The 24,481-nt window shown below is 39.7% G+C and overlaps 2 protein-coding genes across 2 annotated transcripts; both read right to left on the bottom strand.

The window, feature by feature from the left end:
- Positions 1-5,390: 5,390 nt before the first annotated feature.
- Positions 5,391-11,844, bottom strand: LOC139460910 (putative ankyrin repeat protein RF_0381). The gene has a single exon (XM_071242390.1). It carries the CDS (start codon positions 10,553-10,555, stop codon positions 8,507-8,509), a length of 2,049 nt encoding a protein of 682 aa, XP_071098491.1. The 5' UTR covers positions 10,556-11,844; the 3' UTR covers positions 5,391-8,506.
- Positions 10,980-23,687, bottom strand: LOC139461299 (uncharacterized). The gene is made up of 6 exons (XM_071242925.1): positions 23,587-23,687; positions 22,814-22,981; positions 22,034-22,059; positions 18,370-18,414; positions 11,787-12,170; positions 10,980-11,110 (listed from the first exon to the last, which is right to left on the bottom strand). Exons 1-6 carry the CDS (start codon positions 23,685-23,687, stop codon positions 10,980-10,982), a joined length of 855 nt encoding a protein of 284 aa, XP_071099026.1.
- Positions 23,688-24,481: the final 794 nt, after the last annotated feature.

Below are 24,481 nucleotides of genomic sequence, written 5' to 3'. Positions count from 1 at the left end.
CGTGAAGATGGGGGAACATCAGATGGAGTCACAGATTCTAAAATGGTCGGAAAATGGTCACTTCCACAGAGGTCATCGTGGACTGACCATTCAAATTCACTTAGTAAGTTAGAATCTACAACTGATAAATCCAGACAAGAGTAAGTACCAGTTGCTGGATGTAGATAAGTGGTTGAACCGTCATTAAAAATGCATAAATCATTATTTAAGAAAAATTCCTCAAGTAATTTACCCTTTGTATTGCTGTCAGTACTACCCCAAAGTGGGTTATGGCCATTCAAATCTCCCATGAGAACACAGGGTTTAGGGAGTTGGTCATAAAGTGCCTGAAGATCGGACTGTCGCAGAGAATAAGAAGGTGGAATGTATAAAGAACACAATGTAAATACAACATTCAATGTGACACGGACTGCAACAGCCTGAAGAGGAGTATTTAGAGGAACAGGACTATGAATGACGCCCTGCCTCACCATAACAGAAGATCCTCCAGTAGCTTTATCTCCCGGAGGAGAAAAGCAATGGTAGGAATCATACTGTCTTAAATTAAAATTATCTGTTGATTTGAGGAAAGTTTCTTGAAGACAAAATGCTGATGGTTTTAAATCCTGAATTAATAGCAGAAGGTCGTTAAAATTGGTCCGAAGTCCTCTACAATTCCATTGGATTAAACTGGGAGAACAAATCATGGGGGCTCAATTGGAGATCGTGAGCGGGGGGAAGGTCCTCTACGCTGTAATGGCAGCGATGGAGCAACCTCCATATCCAGAGGTTCAAAAGGGTTATGAACCTCCAGAGGAACAATCAAGGGCAAAGGCACCTCAACATGTTTAAGGGCCCTTGCTTCTTTTTTACGTTGTTTCTTTTCACTTTTCGAAAGCGGTCTATTTTTTCTCAAGTCGGGTACAGTGTCTGGTTCAGTGTCTGGTTGAATGGTAGGATCGGGCAAGGTTACAGATTCCGGCAGCGGTTCAGTTTGGGAAGCTGATGAAGAGGAAGTGCTGGTGTCATTAGTATCAATTTGGTACAGTATTTTTTGAACATTCGACACCCAGCTTAGAGCTGTTTGACAACCATTATCAGCTTTGATAGGAGAAGATGAGATTGCAGCAGAATAAGTCAATGAAGAGGCAGAAGTGGTTGGTTCACTGGTTACCAGTTTCTTTGCGTCTCTAAATGAAATATCATTGGTGTACTTTAGTTTCAGAATTTTGGTTTGTGTTATAAAGGATGGACATGATTTTGAAGTGGACATGTGAACACCGCTGCAGTTTGCACATTTGATGGTATTTGTGCAGTCAGTGCTATCATGAGACTCACTACAGCGGAAGCAAACTTGGGTGTGATGACAGGATCTCGCTCCATGTCCAAATTGTTGACATTTAAAACAACGGAGCGGATTTGGTATATACACATCCACTCCGATGTTGAAATATCCTGCTTTTATTGAGGTTGGAAGCTTTGAGAGATTGAACGTAAAAAGGTACGTATTAGTTTGGATGATGTTGTTACCATCTTTCCTGCTGAACCGTTTAACTGAAGATACACCTTGAGGTTTCAATTCTGCTACAATTTCATCTTCTGACATATCTGAGAGGCACTTCGCACGGTCACGAACAATGCCTCTACATGAATTGAGTGTTTTATGCACAGAGACAACAATCTCTGTATGTGCAAAATGATCAGCATTGAGTAGATTCAGAGACTGCTGTCTCCTTGCACACTCCACGAGCAGTGAACCGGAACGAAGACGAGTGACATTCTTCACAGTACCACAAATACCTTCGATAGATTTCGAAACTACAAAGGGATTGAGTTTGAGAGGCTCACCATCAATCCCTTCAACAACCAGAAAACGAGGCCAAGAGTCAATATTTTGTACAGAATCCTCATCAGAAGATATTGCAGGATCTGTATCAATATGCCTTCTTTTGTTTTTTTGTCGAGAACCAGTGATCTGTTGGGTAGCCATAATGGAAAGAGGATATTCGACACCTCTGCTCCCCACCCACCATGGAGTGTCTACAAGGACGGTGCTGCAGTGGAAACCGACTACAAACACCAGGGTTACAGGCATGCTATACTCGAGCAATACAGACACGGGAAGCTAACAGAGTCAAACAGAATAACGTCAGGCTGGTTCCGCCCTTGACAATTTTCTGAAGACAAATAGAACCCGGAGGTCAATAATGCCAGATTGGCCCATGAGCCACCGCCTTCAGGCATGGGACTCTAGGCAGATTTAGAACATACAATGTTTGATGTTTTCCAAAATAATTGTGTGGAATATCAGTAAATATATAGTCAACATCAAAGCGGACCATGCACAGGGCATGGCGTGACCAGCCGATTGATAAAACCGGGCCCATTCTACCACCCGTCTGGGTGAAGTTAGGGTCAAAGTGGTGTGTTGGGCAAAAGGAACACTGTTCCTGGCCCCCAGTGCCCTCAACCACCAGAATCCCTTCCTCCACCGACACAGGGACGCAACCCACGGCAAACAGGTTGCCCAATTCGGTCGCCTTTTACGACCAGCAATGGGGTGCTGTGGAAATATTCTACCCCGGTTCCACACGGGGGAAGAGCTATTAGCGCTACCCAGCACTCACCACGAGGAGGTTACTCTTCACGAGTGCCCATTCATGGTGAACTGCGCCGTGGTGCTTCAATGGACATGCTCTTTCAAACAAGCAGAGGGAAAGAGGGAGAGAGAAAGAGAGAGAGAGAGAGAGAGAGAGAGAGAGAGAGAGAGAGAGAGAGAGAGAGAGAGAGAGAGAGAGAGAGATACACAGTGTGTTTTGTGAGGGTTACCATGTGAGGAATACATCCAACGACTGTGCAAAGAACTGACCGAGTGATTGTGGATTCGAACCCAAATTTAAGCTATGTTATGATTACTGCTTGTCGGCGACACTATACGAGTAGTGGCTGCTAGATCAAAATACTAAGTGTTGTTCTTTTTGCAAAATAACAAAATTATTTTAGTAACAATTGTTGTTGATAACTAGAAAATGAATTAAACGAATAGAACACGTGTCTAGTATATGAAGCTAAAAAAGTCAGTTATCAACAACATGATTTGCCATTTCATATTACCAACAGATGTGACAAACATATTATGGCTCATTTCGAAAGCGAAACATATTTTTTTCAGCTCGTACAAGCGAACATATACATTGCAAAAGGCACGGAGACTGACCACGATGAAATGTTTCCTTCTGAAACCACAAACATCCCACTGCCTGGGACCCTGGCTTGTGTACAACTCATTCATTTATTGTTATCTTCGACTTAGGGTATGGATGCTGTGTTAGTCAGTGGTATCTTTAGGAGGCTATGTCCTGCTCTCTGTTTCATGGTGTATTGTACACTACGTATCTGAGTATGGATGGCGTAGATGTCTGTGATATCTACAGAAACCAATATCCTACTCTGTTGATGGTGTATTGTACACTACGTCTCGGTGTATGGATGGCGTGTATGTCTGTGATATCTACAGAAGCCGGTCTCCTACAGACGACTGTAGTGCTAGACCATTGAGACATCATGCTAAGGACTGACACTTCATTGTCTTCCTCTAGTCTTAATCAATTAAACCCTGATTATAACTCATTCCCGCCACCCCCTTCCCCTTTCCAACGTTTTCACGAACCATCTTAGACACATACTTTTGTTATCCTGTCTTTCTATCACGTGATGTCTGGGAGAGCAATTGACTCGAGGAGGCAGAGGGGAAGAACTCCCGTTGTGTGAGAAACATGTACAGTAAGCACGCAAGGGCGATACCAACGTCGAAACCTGGTCCTGCTGTATGAGGGATCAGGTCTACACAGACCATTGGCCAATGTTCACAAAGTAGAAACACGTTCAAACATCTTATCGCATGGCCAGGTACACGTGGTCATCAAGTGAGAGAGAGAAAGACACACAGGGAGGCAGACAGACAGACAAACAGACAGACAGACAGAGATACAGACAGACAGACAGAGAGACAGACAGACAGACAGACAGTGGCAGCCACTGTAAATAATTGCCGTTAGCATTGCTATTTAGATATTTTATATACTACAGAAAAAGGTCTTAGCAACAATGAAACAAGTAGCTGTTAACCCATAATGTTTCTAAATATACATACATCATGTAATTGTTGCCGTGCGCGCCATGGATATATCATAATTCAGAGTTGGTCAAACATGACATTAACACAAATCACTTATTTTTTACTTAACCATGGAACTAAACGTAGTTCTTTATTTTTAATATGAACGATTTACAAGGAACAAAACGGTATTCTCTTAAGTACGCGGATATATTTAACAAGAAGATCAAACTTGTTCAAAGGGCAATGCGACTCTGGTCATCTAACACCTCTCTGATCTTGACTCGGAATAAACGAATTCAAGTGCCCTGATGGCAGAAACCAGACATTCACTTTACACGTCCGGATTCGAACTGAGACCGTGAGTGAGTGAGTATAGTTTTACGCTGCTTTTAGCAATATATCAGCCTAGGACACCAGAAATCGGCTTCACACATTGTACCCATGTCGAGAATCAAACCCGTGTCTTCGACGTGACAAGTAAATGCTTTAAGCGCTAGGGTACCCGACCGCCCCGACCGACGAGTGAACGTCATAGATGTAACTAATGTTATATTTGGGACAACATTTTCTTAGTAAAGTACAGATTCTAGTACTTGTTTAGTACTTTTTCGGGGTTGAGTCCCGTCCGGGATTCGAACCCACACCTGCCAGGGTGAGGCACCTAATCACCAGCACACAAAGTCAGCGTTTTAACCCACTCAGCCACCGAGGCTTCCACTAAAATGAAAGTCCTACAACTTGTAGTCTAGATCACGTACTTTGAGTACCCCCCTGACAAGTGTAGATGTAGATGAAGCACAGGAGGAAATGTATTCAAGTTTTCAATTATTTATTGCTGATTGTAAAGTATACACAAACTGTTGTAACCAAGACATAATCAAAATATAACATTCTGGTTCTTGCTCTGGCATATTGTAACGATTTCATAACATACAGCATATGGCAAAACTAAAATGAAATATGGACTTTACAAATCCCTTCGTATCAAACACCATCTGCTGTGAAAGGATATGACACATAGTACATTGTTTAGCGTTGGTTCTGTTACACTTAGACTGAGTTACCCTGCACACTTATCACACAAGACAAACACCTGATTTAATTACAAAGTATATCTAAACTACAATAACACAATATGGTAGAGACAATTTGTTTGTAGCATCGCAGCTCCTTACTCGATGTTGAATGCTTATATATGGAACAGAGTTGCTTTCTACTATTTCTATTTGTTGATTTTGTTAATGACATTGGAGTTAATAAGTAATCCCTTTCTTGTTTTATGTCCCACAAACTTAAAACTGTGAACAAATGGGACGAGATTGAGTAGTTATTTGTCTATGACCAAATCTAAATATTGAAAGTCGGGAATATTTTGAAACATTTAGTTTTAAATAAGAGCACCACCACCAAGGAGGGAAAGTGATGGTAAAGCACCATAGAAATAAAATAGAACGTAATACAACCTGCAATTCTTAAACTGTCAATTAATCGCAAGAAAAACGTCCTTGTTATGAAGTATAGTATATATCATGCTTGGAAGCCCCTATAATGTATCAGGTACTACTGTTTGTTTCGTGGGTGTACACAGTGCTGGGCATTCACCATCAAGAAGGAGTAAACTGTCTGGTGGTGGCCCTGGTACCTTGAACATGGATTCCTCCACGGAAGCTGTATTTCACACATTTTGATACAGCGCCACGTGTATGCTTTTGTGATGGTATGTGTCATTGCAATACAGCTGCTTCTGTTATAAATGTGCCACGTGTATGCTTTTGTGATGTTATGTGTCATTGCAATACAGCTGCTTCTGTTATACATATGCCATGTGTAATGCTTTTGTGATATTATGTGTCATTTCAATACAGCTGCTTCTGTTATATATGTGCCACGTGTAAAGCATCTGTGATGTTATGTGTCATTTCAATACAGCTGCTTCTGTTATACATGTGCCACGTGTAAAGCTTCTGTGATGTTATGTGTCATTGCAATACAGCTGCTTCTGTTATACATGTGCCCAGTGTAAAGCTTTTTGTGATATTATGTGTCATTGCAATTCAGATTAGGCTTCATAGTATATACATTATTTTAACTTATACATTATTTTTCCAAGTACAACAAACAAAACAACGTCAAACCTTATCGCTGCTGCATTCATCACTGGTGTCCAGCCCTTGTCACAAGTCACACAGAAATTATCTTCGAATGTTTTGTTTCAAACATATTCTACATATGTAATGCTTCTCACACAGGAACCCGTGCACAATCTATATTGGTATGCATCCCAATATAAAACAAATGATTTTTGAAAAAAGGTTCTTGTTCAGATATGTTTTCAACACTATCAAAGAAACTTCGCAAGCTACACTTAATCACCTATGCATTTGACAATATCGTCACCACAGCCCCTGTGGGAAATATTCTCCTGTGTTTGAGACAAGAGACGGATCTGCCTCGTGAGACGCCAGTAGCTGGAAGACATCAGCATGGCCACACGCAGCCGCCACCATTACCGGTGTCCAGTCATCCCGACTTCGGACACTAACACAAACAACTTGAGAGTGTTCAAACTATGTACAATATGTACAATTCACTGCCACTAGCGTAATTAATTCTACTACTACTTCAAAACTATAGAGGGTATGACAATAACACAACTAGTACATCCAGAAGCATTAAACTTCCGATTGTCACAAGACTGGTCCTTGTTAGAATCTACGATGGTAATAAGTGTTCAGTGTTTGTCCTGTAATTTTTCTAGCACATGCGTTGTATTCTTTTTACCCGACAACAGCATGAGACACTTGTTCCTGCGATGCATCACTTGGCATTTGTCTTGTCAACTAAATGTCAGACGACCTTCCATATTATTAACCATCTCAAACAGTTATGTACACAGCAGAACTTGCTATTCATTTATGAATACAATTCCATAGCAGCTATTTTATGCTGATATTGTATTGAACTATATTCTACAAAGTCAACAAAACAATTATTATGGCAAAACAAATATACCAACTGAATAGATGTGACTGTGCTTCACATAAAGTTAAATAAATATATATTTATTCTGAACTTGAATAATGCACAGTTTACACGTGCACACACTTTGAATGAGTTAGCATGAGGAGAGATACACAAGTTAGTGTTGTTGTTCAGTGAGTGAGTGAGTGAGAATAGTTTTACGTCACGGCGGGGGACATCAGAAATGGGCTTCACTGTTGTTGTTTTCAAATGTTAACAGCACTCAATGCTATTAGGTGTTCATGACATACTTTTGTTATCCGTAAATGAAGGTCGTTCACGTGTGACCTCACGTCAGCAAGGCAGTCGTATTCGGTTGGTGCATCTACGTAATCGATACCACACTGCCAGATTAACAGCTCAAACCATTCCCAACCGGTTGAGGGAGCACAACATCCGCTGCCGACGTCCCAGCGATGCGCCCAATGTTGCTTCCGAACTCCCGAAAGGACAGTATATTGTTCACAAGTGAGTCCAGGTTTCATATGGACGTATCTAATGGTCGTACACGGGACTACATGCGTCCAGATGAACGTGTCAGCGACGCTTGCATTGCTCAATATCGTTAGGTTAGGTTTGCAAGTTTAGTGGGATGTCGACGCCTCAAAACTCATGGGAGAACGCAACTCGTCAGTGTTACTGGCAATTGGAACGGCGTACGCTACCCTTTGTGCAAAAACGGGGACAGAACGCCACGTTGCAGCACGTGTTGTAACATACTCTTTGAGACGGTATACTATTGACACTGTCATGGCCGTCTGTTTATGCAGACCTCTGCAACATTGTGCCCAGCTTAGTTGGGCCAATCTTCGGTTGACATTTAGGACAGCATTCCCCAGGTTGTTTTAAATCATCGTGTGTCTTTAACGCGCCATCACTTCCTCCTCTGCATCAACGCAAATTATATGTATATTAGTTCTGTAAAGGGCGTGTCGCTCGGTCTCGTGTTACGAGGTAAGGGTTTTGTCAATGAGTTTGGTATGATAAAACATTGATCAGACAGAGGACTTAATAAGGTGCTGTTATATTTAATGGCATAAACATTTACACCACTTTATATGAAGCACAGTTATTTTTTTCTCCGTTAGTACACATACATGTAGGTGACAAATCTTGCATACAGTTACGTATTGTCCATGAATGACTGTTAAGGGTATTTATAACTCAGTGAAACTGTTGATTCACTTTGGACAACGTTCATAAACATAATAGGTATAATATTGTCTTTAATAATTCAGAAAAAAAGTGAATAAATCAAATTTTATGACAAAATTGAATAAATGAATCAAAATATCATTGAAACCCAATATATCAAAGAAATAAGTATTATCTAGGAATGAGAGTCGACGACACAACTACTTGCAAATAAGCTTCATCACGTGTGTTTTAAGACTTCTCCAATAAGTACTGGACAATGGCATCGCTGTTGCCCTGTGGAGCCAGAGTGGTGATACCCTCTCCTGTATTTGAGACCAGAGACAGATCTGCCTTGTGAGACACCAGCAGCTGGAAGACATCCTCATGTCCACACACAGCCGCCATCATCACCGGTGTCCAGTCATAGCGACCTCGGACATTGATGTCATAGGATGGGAGCAGATACTCCACACAATGTCTGTTGCCTCCTCGACAGGCCAGATGTAGTAAGCTATCTCCAAATTGATCTTTCTGAACAAGGTCAGGACTTTGTTGTGAATATGTCTTTAGGTAGTCCACTTGTGATGTCACCAGTGACTTCATCAGTTGATTCCATGGTGTGATGCTCTTGCCTGAATGTTCCTCTCGTCCTAACTCCTTGATGATTCCCCTGCATCCTCCCTGGAGGGCCAGGGTATACACATCATCTCCTGCCCTGTCTGTCAGTGTCACATCTGCTCCTCGGCCTTTAAGATATTTAAAAACAGCAAAGTTTTCCTCCACAGCTGCCATTGCCAACGATGTCCAACCAAAGTTATCTCTGAGGTTGATATCAACATATGATATTACGCGTTTCACCATATCTAGGTTACCGACCTCACAAGCCAAATGGAGGAGACTATCTCCACCATTGTTCACCATGTTGACGTCAGCACCATGGTCCACCAAGAAGTCAACTACATCAGTGTGACCTCCACCCACAGCTAGCATCAGTGGCGTGTGGCCATTCTCTCCTCGTGCGTTGATGCCAAAGTCACCAATGATATGTCTAACAATGTCAATGTTTCCACCGTCACAGGCTGCATGGAGAACAGTCTCATTATCATCACCAGTGAGTGATGGGTTAGCTCCATTTAACAGGAGGAGATCAAATGTACCCTTATTCCCACTGGAGGCTCCTTTCATTACTAGTGTCCAACCTTTGTTCCCCCGACAGTTGATGTCAAAGTCACCAATAACATGTCTAGCAATGTCAATTTTTCCAACTTCACTGGCTGCATTGAGTAAAGTACCATTGTCTGCACCAGTGAGTGATGGGTGAGTGAGTGATTGGCAGCCATGTGGCCCCCGACTATCAATGTCAAACAATGGCAGTAGATATTCTACAATGGAGCTATTTCCACCTTCACATGCCAGATGAAGTACAGTGTCATTGTCGTCATCAGTCAGTGTGATATCAGCTTCCTTTGACACAAGCAGGACGAAAACATCCTCATTTGCATTCTCAGCTGCAACCATTAACGGTGTTCTGTCATATTGTCCCCGACTATTAATGTCAAATGATGGCAGTAGATATTCTACAATTGACCTATTTCCACCTTCACATGCCAGATGAAGTACAGTGTCATTGTCATCATCAGTCAGTGTGAGATCAGCTTCTTTTGACACAAGCAGGTCGAAAACATCCTTATTTGCACACTCAGCTGCAACCATTAACGGTGTTCTGTCATAGTGTCCCCGACTATTAATGTCAAATGATGGCAGTAGATATTCTACAATCGACCTATTTCCACCTTCACATGCCAGATGAAGTACAGTGTCATTGTTGTCATCAGTCAGTGTGAGATCAGCTTCCTTTGACACAAGCAATTCGAAAACATCCTTATTTGCATTCTCAGCTGCAACCATTAACGGTGTTCTGTCATATTGTCCCCGACTATTAATGTCAAATGATGGCAGTAGATATTCTACAATTGACCTATTTCCACCTTCACATGCCAGATGAAGTACAGTGTCATTGTCATCATCAGTCAGTGTGAGATCAGCTTCTTTTGACACAAGCAGGTCGAAAACATCCTTATTTGCACACTCAGCTGCAACCATTAACGGTGTTCTGTCATAGTGTCCCCGACTATTAATGTCAAATGATGGCAGTAGATATTCTACAATCGACCTATTTCCACCACCACATGCCAGATGAAGTACAGTGTCATTGTCGTCATCAGTCAGTGTGAGATCAGCTTCCTTTGACACAAGCAGGTCGACAACATCCTTCTTTGCACACTCAGCTGCAACCATTAACGGTGTTCTGTCATATTGTCCCCGACTATTAATGTCAAATGATGGCAGTAGATATTCTACAATCGACCTATTTCCACCTTCACATGCCAGATGAAGTGTAGTGTTATTGTAGTCATCAGTGAGTGTGAGATCAGCTTCCTTTGACACAAGCAGTTTAAAAAATCCTCCAGTCCAAGCAGCACGGATATGCTTGTTGGTGTGACACCCTCTGTTCCTTTACTGTTGATGTCACAAAAAGGAAGAAGTTGACGTACAAGGTATATATTTCCTGAGAAGCAGGCATAATGAAACATGTTGTTGCTATGTTCATCTGTCACTGATGTATCAGTCCGGGTGGGTTTGAGTTCAGCAAGGATCCTATCCACTACATCATGTCTTTCCAAAATAGGATGCATGATAGACATCCGATAGTTCCCCTCCCTCACAGCCCCTGCCAGTCTTGAAGCAATGATGTCATTGTAGGCATCTGATACATAGATGACATGCCTATCCTCATCAGTCTCGCATGCAGGTACTGTTTGGGCCTGAACACGTTCATACAGGAAGTGTATGCTGCAGTGTTGTAATACAAATGCACAATTGATTTTGCAATAGACAAAGGCGCAGGCATCATAGATTGCTGGGTGTGAAAAACTTGTATTGTCTCTTCTGGTAAAAAATGTACCGAAAAATCCCTTCAGGCAACTGATAATCTCTGCACGGTCAACACCACCAACTACACTTGAAACTGTGGAGAGATGTTTCTCCAGAGCTTGACTGCCTGATTCCAGATGGCAAAGGTTCAGGTTACCTTCACAAAGCAACATCAGGATCAGTGCTGCTGACTTGTTATTCCTTTCGTTTAGCAGATATTCGAGTTCTGCCCTGAGATAAGTTAAAGGCGTCTGAAAAAAATCTTCATATTGGTCATGTGATTTGGGAAAACTGAAGAACAGTTTGCATGTGAGCGGGAAGCCAAACAGTTGATCCTTAATGCCACATATTTTGTCTAAATCAAAATAACTACTGTTACTGTGATATTGTTTATGTTTTATAAACATCTGTTTCCTTTCTTCCACTGTGTAGCGACACTCAGTCTGTGTAAGATCAATGACCGAATCTCCTTTGAAAAACACACACTCTTTTACTCCCAAGTGTGATTTTCCCAGCTCAAGATTGTATGATTTTGTGGTAAATATGACATGAACGTTTCCCATGTTTCTCTCTCTCTGAGCTGAATGCGACTTACGTTTTCCATTAGATTGGAAGGGTTTAGAAATGTCAGATGTCATTTGCTCCAGCCAAGAGTTGAGAATACCTAAAATCTGTCTGAGGTGAGGTGAATCCGTTGATATACCAACTGTTCCAAATATGTCATCAAATATGAAACACGTATATTTACCTTTTCTTGCACTACACAATTTGAATTCTGAAATGCTGTTGACAAAATATAGTTCATACCCTTTCTTCTGGTATTCTGACCCCAACTTCAGCGCCATTGACGTTTTTCCTTCCCCTGAAGCACCAGATATTGTCACATGTCTAAAGTTCTCTAAACGTTCCTTGACTTTATTGTAGATAGCAGTCTCTTCAAATAATTCTTCTGTCTTCTGGATCTCCCACTCCAGCATACCTGGAAGACAACATGGAGACATTCAGAAAACAAAATGGATAGACAAGGTAATCATAATCTGTAGGGTCCACTCAACCCCTAGGCTCCCGATCGACACTACTGTTTTTCACAAAACACCATAGATGCAAAAAAACCATTGACGTGTTTTACTAGAATAAGTCAATTCCGGCCCTTAGTTTTTGCTGTTGCTAAAAGCAGAACTCGCAAACAATTACGTTTGAAATAAAGATAGTGCAATGACTCTCACTTTGCATTGTCCACGTGTGGGTGTCGTGGAATTATTGAGGTTCAGAGCATCAGTAAAACACAAAACATTATGTCGAACGATCCTCACTGCAGACCAACAGTCATCGCCGACTACTTACATATAGATAAATAGCATGCTGGTTTGTATGAAATCACACAGCCAACATGACGTCACGAGATCGTCTCGCGGGCTCCCCTCACGGTTGGCCTTCACTGAACCGAATTAAAAGCCGACTTTTCATTGAATGCAGATGTTTCTAACTTGGTGATGTCTGTGTACATAACTGTTTTTATGAACATGAATTTAGAATCGGCATCTCATCTTGGAGAAAGCACCACATTTTATTTCCAGTGAGCACCTTGAGAAAACTTTCTATGATCGAATCATCAGCTGAGAATGTTGTAATTATAAGACATTACTAAACCATCCATAGGCCATCCATAAGCCACCCATAAGCCACCCATAAGTCACCCATAGGCCATCCATAAGCCATCCATAAGCCATCCATAAGCCATCCATAAGCCATCCATAAGCCACCCATAAGCCACTCATAGGCCATCCATAAGCCATCCATAAGCCATCTTAATCCACCCTCATTTTTTTACAATATGTTTTTTTTATAACGTTTAAGTCAATTATAAATAAATGACTACGCTCGTTGCGGATAGACACCGTTTGTATTACAACACGCATTATTCAAGGCGTTTCTTACGAGCGAAAGCGATTTAGACACGTTTTGAAATACACGATTTATTTCTCTAGATTGATTCTATTTGAAATACACAACACAACACATAAATAAACATGGATTCTAACGCGGACTCATTTAGTTATCTATATATATATATATATACATATAGCGTTTATATATCATACACATATAATATACTGAACAAAAAAATCCCTGTGGCTTTGAATAAGATTTAATGCAAAGTTATGTTTTTACCAAATCTGAAACAATTTCGTTTTGCAACAGATAAAAGACTCCTGTAAGTGTTCAAATGGTTTAATTTGCCACACTGACTTCAGAAAATGTGTGATTTCATTAAAAAAACAGAAAAAAACATGAACATGCCAACGTGTCAATTTACAAATCGATAGCGTGTGTCCACATCTGGTTGCGATGCAAGCAGCACATCTTCGTCTCATTGAATGGACCAGGTGTCGCACAAAGTCCTGTGGGATATCTGTCCATGTCTGCTGGAGCATGTTTCGAAGTTTCTGGAGTGCCTGTTGAACACATGGTTGACGTCGAAGACGCCGATCCTTCTCATCCCATTTGTGCTCGATTGGTGAGAGATCAGGGGAGCGAGCCGGCCAGGGGATGGCATTCATGCTGTTTTGTTGAAGAGAATCCTGAACAAGTCGAGCAATATGAGGCCGGGCATTGTCATGTTCAAAGGTAATGCCTTGGCCATGACGATGCAAAAACGGTAGGGATGATGATCTCGTGGCGGTAGCGCTGTCCATTGAGATGTCCATGTACCATTATCAAACGGGTCCTCTGTCTTGCTGTAATACCATCTCATACCATAATGCTGCGCCACGAAACCGATCTTCTTCCAAGACACAATGATTGACGTAACGTTCACCTCGACGTCTGTACGCTCGACTCCCTCCATCGCTGTGACTGAGGTGAAAACCAGACTCGTCAGTGAATAGAATTTGTCCCCACTGCATGGCCGTCCAGCGTAGACGCTGTCTGCACCACTGTAGACGTGCTTGAAGGTGGTTTCCTGTCAAAATGGGACGTCTGACGGGTCTTCTAGCAACAATACCTGCACATCTGAGGCGACGACGTACGGTTTGAGAAGATATTCATCGAAGGCAAGGGATGCTTCTTGAGGTCACTGTTGCTGGCTGGAATCGATTTCGTAGGTGTGTTGTTCGAATCCAGTTGTCTTGTCGATTATTGGTTACGCGTGGCCTGCCACTCCGAACATGGTCACTGACTGCATTCGTTGTTGCCAACGTTGCCATTAACATCAAGTGGTGTTTATGTGCACGTTGACTCGATCCTGCTTCAAGCATACAAATGGCTCGCAGACGCTCATTTTCGGACAGGCGTAGCATTTTGTAGTGTTGAAAAATTGTGTAATTTTGTTGTTTTTCTGAGTGGTTGCTGTCAGCACGATGCTAAACAATGCATATGGAATCCCGTTAACGCACACGTATTTATACCCATTCTTGGGTGGTGAAATGCATGGGGCTTGCATAAAAGTGATTCCATACATGTACTACAATATTTAAAAAAAAGGTTACTTGTTTGAAAAATACACTAAAATATTTTTGACACAGTAACTTTTGTTGTTGAGTATATTATAAAGAGGTGATATTCACCAGTGTACAACAGCACAGGTAAAGAGACATTCAGAATATACACAACATTGTTCTATATGTTTCAGTTGTATCACACTGCCTCTGCGGCCTAGCGGTAGAATGTCTACCTGGAGACCGGAAGGTTCGGGGTTCGATTCCTCATACAAAAAGACGCTAAGAGAGCTCACCATGTCTAAAACAACGACGGGACGGCTCGGAGTGGTGAATTCATTTTAAACTACGGTATCTCACTGGGTTAACACTTTTCGGCATTAGTCCGCACTACGACAAGCAGCAAACACACACACACACACATGTTCATACTCTTAAATCCCATTTCACCTTTTCTTCAGTTTTATCAGTTTTCTCTTTAGGGATAGTGCCTGTTCAACCATGTTATAATTATCTACTTACAGGTGGACACAACATGTCAATGATATATGTTTGTATTTGGCTCTATGCATGCTAATAGCAGTATTCATTATTTTTAAAAAAAAAAGAATGTCTTAAATCATATTTCCTTTCCAGCTGCATATTTGTTGAGCGCTTTGTTCATGACAGGAGTACCTCTCTGCAGTGTCAGGCTTTAAATACTTACCTTTTTGACGCACATCCTGTGAATTGGCGGATATTACTGGTAGGGTAGGGCGTGGTCACCCTTTTCGCGAACACCTGGTGTCGTAACTTACTTCCATTCATATAATTTTCACATTCATTTTTACCCCACACGTCAAATGGAATATTTCGGCGGAAAATCTGGAATGATTATTCTTTTGCATCGACAATTTATATTTAGCTGTTTTGGGATGTGCATTCTGTACGATAAGCACCCTGTTCGCCAATGTGCTCGCCATGACACCCTTGGCATTTTATAACATCTTGATATGTATTGTTGAAGATGCAGGTTAGAGGACACGTGAAACTGTTTCCTTTTTGTGAATTTTATACATGAAATTTCAACTACATATTCACAAGTTCCACAACGTCCCCATTGACATTTGATACACTGAATTATGTGGACATAAATGGGTCAAATATGGCGGGTGTTAAAATGTTTATTTTAAGCTATGGCTTTGATGCTTACTTTTGATTTTCGTATCATTAGCCGTAACTTGATTCATCAGCAGTTTTAATCGGAATATTTTGTCTGATGTTAGGCACAAGCAAACGAACAACAACAGGCAGGGGAGCCTCCTGTTTCATTCATTGTGGACCATGCATATGCACGAATGTCGCTTAAAGGTCATGTGGAGAAATAGAGGACTATTCCCTCTACTGTAATATTGGGATTCCCTGACATCAAATAGTAATAGTGTTCTGCGGCTGAGGTTTTTACATTCATTGGGAGATGAATGCAGTATAACGTGACCAATTCAGCTAATCAGAATGCAAGATTACAATGAGCACAACAAAAATAAAGTTTATTCCCACCTCTCTCCATGACACCTGCATACTCCTCTTTCGTTTGATTATTGCCGATGGAAAGTCCTGCTGAAAAAAATATATTTGTATGTACACATGAAAACACGATATCCACCTTCTTGTTACACTGTTTCAATATATCGTAGGAATTCACATTTCATTGTTTGCAAGGTATAACGTAGCCAAATTATTTTCAACTTAAGCAACCAACATCAGGACCTCTGCATGGTAAAGTCAGGAAATCAGTGACATGAAATTGTTTTACATATTTTTAAAAAGAGATTACATGACTCTCTCTGCCAAACTTGGCACCTATCCCTATGCACTTCATAAATGTCAATACTACTCGCAATACAAGTTCTTATTCAATGCTGATATATGTTTATCATCATCTGAACCCCTTGTATTACAAAATAATTATCTTAAGATTCAGATGTAACACCTTCAGACTAACAATTGGAAGTGGAAGACACTCGAAGACTTCAGCGTAAGGAACAACTGTGCCTGTACAGCCTTGATAAGAATGTAAACCTTATCGAGGACGAATATCATGTGTTTTTAGTGTTACCCACTCACAGCTCAGCTGTGACGTGCATATCTCTATTGTCCACTGGTTGCATAGGAAACTCTTAAATGTATTCGCCTATTTCTATCCAAAGCTCCGTGGCTCTAATAACGTTTAAACTACAAACTATTAAGATGTTCCTAGATCATATTAAGGCTTTGCGCGCATGAAATGTATCGTGTGCTTTTGTGTTATTATCCATAAGGCCATGAGTACTGATTAAACTCTGTCTGTCTAATTTAAAATCAAATTTACTCAAGAGCATATTGTCATCGAACTGTCCTCATTGGCCAAAATAATTCCCAATATTACCTTATCTAATGAACAGTTTCACTTCACTAAGTGTGGAGGAAGAGGACCTAACTGATATCATAATGTTGTGAAATGACTTAAGCCACTCCAAACACGAGGTATAAACATTTCCGGTTTGTAACATTATTCTGGTTTGAATATGTACATGTCCATTGTGGTACACTTTTAAAACAGGAAAGTATGTTCCTGCCGCAAACACGAAGCCCTATGGCTCAGCATTCCCGGTTTAATGACATCCCTTCTGGTTTTGAAAGTGTTTGCCTAATACAGTAGAACTTCGAAGGTTCAATTCCTGTATCAACCTCAGGAACAAAGGTATAAGCACTCCTGGTTTATCGCTATGCCTTCTCTTTGAGAAAATGCACGTCCAATGCAATAACTCAAAGTGAGTGAGTGAGGTAAAATTTAAAGTCACATAGGCAATACTTCGGCCATATCGTGACTTTCAAAGGCATAATAAACATAATAAGTACATGTAAACTATAAAAACCTGTCAACAAGGGACAGTAAATCACTAGACTTATCACAGAGCATGATTTAAAATTAGCATGGAACCATAAAAATACACCACTAGACAGAACATTGCATAATAAAAAAGGGCTATTGATCGCCAGCAACTGAAGGTAGATCACCTCACTAGGGACCATGGGGAATAACTCCAAGATTCAAATAAACCACACAAAAAAACTTTGATAGTAAATATATTCCTTCAGTCTCACATACTCACATGCATCCACCTTTAGCAACATAGATCAAGTTTATGGGGAGCTTTTTGCACCTTCAAAACAAATGACATTTACTTGTTTGCACAATGACGCATACTTTAATGCGTCATTCTCCCAATTTTTAAATGTCCTTGAATGTAGGTGGGAATCAGCAACCACCAACTCATTAGTGTACACACGAGTTCACCAGTAGCATGTTGTGTCCTGTAACCCCAGCTGCTGCTGCACTACTTATGATACATATACCGCCATCATCATCTACGTCTCTACACCTGCGGGGCGGTCGGGTAGCCTAGTGGTTAAGGCGTTCGCCCGTCACGCCCAAGGCCCGGGGTGGATTCCAGACATGAGTAGAATGTGTGAAGCCGATTTCTGGTGTCCCCCGGCGTGATATTGCTGGAATATTGCTAAAAGCGGCACAAAACCACATTCACTCACTCACTCTCAATACAACTGCAGTACTGAAGGTAAGCTTTCATTAGGCATTGACAATGTGAAAATCAAGTCAAATTCTATTGATGTTAGTTTTCCTTACACAATGTTACGGAATATGTGAGAATACATATAACGTCATCGTTACAACACAATTCTGTTGTTATGGTTACCTACTTGACAGTAAAGGCACGTCTTCAGGATTCTCAGGGTCAGTGCCAGCTGGAAAAAGAGAAAAGGAAAAGCACATAAGGGCATAACATGCGATAATATTAATATGAAGTTAATCTAAAAATAATTTTAAGATTTAACGTAACCTATTTTGTGATTCAGTGGAATTGGAGATAATAAGCTTCCAGATGGTGCTGAGTCAGTGGGTAGGCTCATCAATATAATATACATTGACAATGGAAGAGAATAATCCGCCTAGATTTTCTACCAAAACAGATTCAACTTGGCGTAAAGGGCAATTGTGTGTTCGCGAACAGGGTGAGGATGTCCTGCTCTACCGGTAGAACCCGCCATTCATACAAATTGCATAACAAAAGTAAGTATGTATTTCCTGACGCAACACAGCAGTACCCCTGCCATGCAACGTCAGCCTGTAAACAAACCAGACAATCAAGTGATCGATGACCCAGAACATATAGTGACACGAGAGTACCATTGCTGATCTTGTTGAAACTAAAGAGTCTGTTATTGTTAGGAGTTTGTGTTCATGATAGTTGAAAACACGCCTTATGCAACTGTTACAACTGTTATGACTCAAATATTGGCAGAGGCCTGACTACTGTTTTGGGTGAGTTGACGTCACGTAATGACTGATACAGTTAAAGTAGGGATATGCATCGCCTATAAATATTTGTTACTGATGTGTCAAATTTGGAAATGTCCAAAAAATGAACTTTGGAATGTGTCAATAGGCTCAATTCAACTGAATAATAGTGTCTTTGCATTAAAGTGAAAGTGTTAATGTATATTGATTCTGACATATATTCGTGTTCTATGTGTGGTTTGTCTACCTGAAGTGAGTGACCCTGAGGACGAGGGTTTTCCCCGGGGCTATGTGACGTTGGTCTGTACATAATTGTGAACAGATAATCTAGTGATCTCAGCAAATGGGGAACGACGCTATGCACCTTTTACGTCAGGGATGCTGATCACCGTTACGACAAGCAGGTGTTGCTGAAGACCAGTTATATCCCGAACCTTTACAGTAGTAGGTTACAACAAGCATGTGTTGCTGAAGACCAGTTATATCCCGGACCTTTACAAGAGTAGGTTACAATGAGGACCAAAGAGATACAACTAACATCAACCACCAACCCGACCCTACTCTGTACATCAGCCACTGAAGGAGATAACAGAAATGCATCTTGCTAACTATGGTTGCTTTTTCATCTAAAAGAACAAAATAGAACAGGGCTTCTTCTTCTTATATATTTTGAGAAAGCCTTTGATACAATTTCCAAATCATTCATAATAGACGTACTTAAAAAAATTGGTTTTGGATCCTAAAATTTTGATTGGGTAAATATGCTTATAAACAATAGTTCGTCCTGTGTCATACAAAATGGCCATATTTCCTCTTTCTTTGAAAATGAAAGAGGATGTAGACAAGGTGATCTCATTTCCCGATATCTTTTTATTCTAGTAGCTGAAATCCTAAGCATATTTATTAGAGAGAATACAAACATTAGAGGTATAGAGATGCATGGAAAAGAACATAACCTTGGTCAATATGCAGACGACACTGAACTACTCTTAGATGGTACTCCAGAATGTCTTAATGCTGTAATTAAAACACTTAACGATTTTTACCACATGTCAGGGCTAACAAGTAATATAGATAAAACAAAGGCTTTATGGATAGGCGCCCTCACTGGGAGTAGATGAAAAATATGTGATCAGCTCAACTTGGAGTGGCACACTGGAGACTTTGAAGTTCTAGGTATTATTCTTAACCCGCAATTAAAATATTTATGGGTAAATAATACTCGTAAAATATTAGAAAATATCAATAAACTTTTAGCAAACTGGAGAAAAAGGCTTTAACATTCATTGGGAAAATTACAGTTATTAAAACACTTGCTTTACCACAGCTAGTTCACATATTCACGGCATTCCCAAATCCGCCTGATGCTTTTATGAAGAAATTAGATAAACTATTTTTTGATTTTCTTTGGAATGGAAAAACAGATAAAATAAAAAGAGAAACTATTAAGAGAGAATATAAACATGAGGGACTAAGAATGCCTGATATTAAAACTTTGTGAAATCTCTAAAAATCTCCTTTTTAAGTAAATGTATTAAACATAAAAAATATCAACAATATGTCATTCCAGTAAAAGATTTACTAAGATTAGGTACAAATGTTTTTTTTTATATTCCCCAAGCATTGAAAACAGCAATTAAAAAACAATTTGATGTAGATTTACACTTTGACATGTATATTCTTCCTTGTTATCTGGACTTATTGATTTGTAAAAAAAGGTTCACAACTCTTTTATGATAAACTTATTTTTTCTCACTCACAACCTAAAATATGTAGGGAATGGGAAATTGAATTTGGTGAATGCTTAGAATGGACTAAATGTTTTGTCTCTTTTAGAAAAGACATTAGAGATGTAAAATCGATAGATTTTCAATTTAGATTTCTGCATAGAATGATATATACAAAAAAAGAACTTTATAAAATGAAACTTGTCGATGATGATATATGTGAATTTTGCAAGATAGAGAAAGAAAACTTGATGCACATATTTTATGACTGTGAATATGTGTTCGAATTCTGGCAAACCTTGGAGTCTTTCTTGAATTCTGTTGAAAAAAATCATATACCTTTTACAAGATTTAATGTATGTTTTGATGAAATAAGTGCAAAACTTGCAAATAATCATATTATTATGTTAGCTAAGAATTTTAGTTCTAGTTTAAAGAAAAGGAAACCCTCATTGGACGTTTTTAAACAAGTATTAAAATATGCTATTTATTTGGAATATCTGTCAGCAAAACTAATAATAAGCTTAGCACTTATAACAAAAAGTGGATATTGTATTATGGTTTACATGATGCTTTGAATCTTACATAGATTGCTGACTGTGTGTTATTATTGACTGTTTCCAATCTCTTTGACTCTATTGCCAAAGAAAGACTGCAATGTTTTTTCCAAGATAAGGATTACAATACTATAATATGGTACTGTTTATTCTTCTATTATTAGATTATCTTTCTACGATTGCTCATAAATATGGTGTTAACTACTTTCATGCCAGAACATCTTGTTCGATCCTACAGGATCAAGGTCTATCCTCCAAATAAGCGGTGTCAAAATGTTAATAATACTATATATGTATATATCACTGTGTATGTAACCATTGAAACTGGAATAAAAATGATTTGAAAAAACTATAAAAAAAACCTAAAAAAAACCTATGGTTGTTGTTGTGTTGCATAAAATCAGCCTTCATCCATCATTGTGGGACAATGACATACTGAGTACAATTCTAGAGTTGTAAATATACATGTACCTGCTGGATGTAAGTTTAGGCCTACTGTTCCCATCGTGAACAAAATCGACCAAAGACACACAACAACCCACAAGCATAATATCCTACTAACATAGGTTCACTTAAAGCAGGCCTCTGTTCGAGTACAACTGGTAATATATTTCTGAGTCAATTTCAAATAGTGACGATGTTTCGAAAGGTTTTGGAATCTGTTTCCCAGGGGGCAGGATGCAGATTTGGGAATCAAAATAGCGGTTTCCCAGGGGCAATTACCCAGTAGCAGTTACCATGTGTGAAGATATCTAACCCTCTAATGTTGTTTGCTATGTTACCTTTAGGCCTCCCGGTTGACTTTCTTCTGCAATTAATAAGAACATATCATTAGTTCTGAGAGTAATTTGATAAACACAACCATGGTCATCAAGTTGATAACAAGTACGCTATACGTCCATTGATGTAAAGGTCCCAAGACGTAAGTTTATAGTAAGGAATCACGACTGTCTCATCCGCCTTCCCACAAACTCGAATTGTTTTACCATCTCGTGACATTGAGGTTATCCAGACGTTTATTGTAAGAGATGTAAAGATAAACCTATTATGGGAACAGCTCTTTAGAAAACAAAAACAACAACATCAATTAGACAGCGCTGGCAAGATGTCATTCATGTCCACTTTACTAAGGAACAATCGTTGTCATACGTATGTGAAAGAACAATTATTATTAATGGTTCACTGGAAAAACATAGAGGGTATTTAAGCTGTGTTTAATACATTGCTTATATTATTGGCGTTGTTCAGATTTTCACTTGTGGCATCGAGTACGGGGTAATTCCAAATGATAACCTGTTTTGCAAAATGTATTAGAACTGAGTACATTTATTAGAACCCCACCGTGACCATTCTCGACAGTAAAAATAACATTTCATCATGACTCGTATATTCACTGCAACAAAAATATAACTTGCATTTGTATTTTTAAACCCTAGTCTTAGTACTATCACAGAGTCATCTTCTTTTAAACCATGCAGGCTTTGTGTGAGAGTACACAGAACGAATCTTAGAAATGCAAGTCACGCTTTCATGAAGATTATATGAAATGCTGTTTAACTTACCTGTTGTCTCCCTGGCATCGACGTGTTATGACGACGGTTACGACGTTGATAACAATAATGGCCACAAGGGGGATTATGATGATCACTGCGACGTGTGCCGTTGACAGTCCTGTTGTTTCATCTGTTTTGACCTTGACGTCTGTCGAAATAAACGTTGCCCATGTACAACTGTACAATTGAGTCATCTTGTTAATATAGTTTACGTGATAAATGGAGGTTTCCCTTGTAGTATGTTATTAATGGTAAATTCCAATGTTGTTGTAACGTTTTGCTTTGTAATAATATTGTACAATTATGAATAAACTTAATGATTTATGTGTTCGTTCAAATAGGTAGATAATATGTACTAGTGGTTGACAAATACGTAACAATGAAACCACTGTTAAACTTTTGTTTAAGTTACTTGATACAAGCAGATTTTGTATGCATGAGTACTCATTCAGGAACATACCACATCCATTTGGGATCAAATGTGCGGTAAGACCTATTTACTGCAGATGTTGCTGAGTGAGGCGTTATACAAAATGAGATAATATACAATTCAGACTAAAAGAAACCACAAACATATTTCTAACACGAAGGATGATATTGAATTTATTTTATTTTTTTTGGTGTAAATTGCAAAACCCAACAGTTGTTTGCACTGAGGAATCATTGCATGAAAATCAGAATTTCTATTGTGCCATCAATCAACTTATGTGTGGTGCCAATCAAACACATGACAAATTAACAATGTGAAACCGGTTAGCATCCCACACCTTCAGTGACCTCACAGAAATCCCCTATTTGGTTTCCACTGCATCCCCTTGTGCAGTGTCCATTCCCATGATTGCAGACGTTGTCCAGACAGTTCTTGCTGCACAGTTGGTCGCATTGAGGATCATACCATCCAGTGATGCATCCATCGGAACACTCTCCTGTTTCCTTGTTACAGTGTGTGAGGTTCCTCTGTAGGTTAACCTGGCAGTTTGGGGGGCAGCGTTTGTCACAATTCTCCCCATATTTGCCCCACTCACATGCTGTGACTGCATGAGTCAGTGCTGCTGAAACTGTCAGGAATAAACATGACCGAAACTTAGAAAGGAACACATAACATTGATACTGTCTCGATGTGCATGTTGCACTTGCTGCAGTATGTATAAAGTAGCATTTTCATTTCTGTTTACATCAACTGAACTATTACGTGCAATAATTGCATTATTGATTACAATATTTCTTAAAAACAGTCTTGCGACAAATCAGTTATGCACATGTGTTTGTTAATGTACAACATGACCTGTAATCATAATACTATCACAGGATTATTGCCATTCCATTTTATCTAGTGCAGCGTACAACATTTCAGGGACATTATTGTAGGAATATTATGGTAAATGGGACATATTGTTGTTGTTTCATTAATAGTTCTCGTCTAGTCAAAGCATCGATTTGAAACACAGTGATGTACTGAAAGGATGAACTCACTGAATATCAGGACCGTGCCTGGCGCCAGCATGGCTTGAAGATATGGCTATTTTTTTTCAAATACTACCTGTTGAGGAAGAGACAATTCATAATTCAATTTGCATTTTATTCAAGCTTGTATATTATATCCAACCGTTTAACATCCAAATATGTCAGTATGTGCGAGTTCACAGTCAGTAGTGAAAAATAACCAAAACTAAATTA

Source organism: Haliotis cracherodii, unplaced genomic scaffold, assembly GCF_022045235.1.
Source record: "Haliotis cracherodii isolate W230 unplaced genomic scaffold, xgHalCrac1.p SCAF_14, whole genome shotgun sequence".
Classification (NCBI taxonomy): Eukaryota; Metazoa; Mollusca; class Gastropoda; order Lepetellida; family Haliotidae; genus Haliotis; species Haliotis cracherodii.
Note: the sequence above shows the minus strand (reverse complement) of the source record. Positions and strands in the feature narration are given on the sequence as shown.

Bases quoted from the DNA above. Each gene is read 5' to 3' on its own strand.
- LOC139460910 (XM_071242390.1), bottom strand. From the start codon at position 10,555: ATGGTTGCAGCTGAGTGTGCAAAGAAGGATGTTGTCGACCTGCTTGTG.
- LOC139461299 (XM_071242925.1), bottom strand. From the start codon at position 23,687: ATGCGACCAACTGTGCAGCAAGAACTGTCTGGACAACGTCTGCAATCA. The intron at 12,171-18,369 runs GTAGGTAACCAT...GTTGTCTTCCAG, and splicing joins AGACGTGCCTTTACTGTCAA to GTATGCTGGAGTGGGAGATC. The intron at 11,111-11,786 runs GTAAGTCGCATT...ACAACACTGCAG, and splicing joins CTTCCAATCTAATGGAAAAC to CATACACTTCCTGTATGAAC.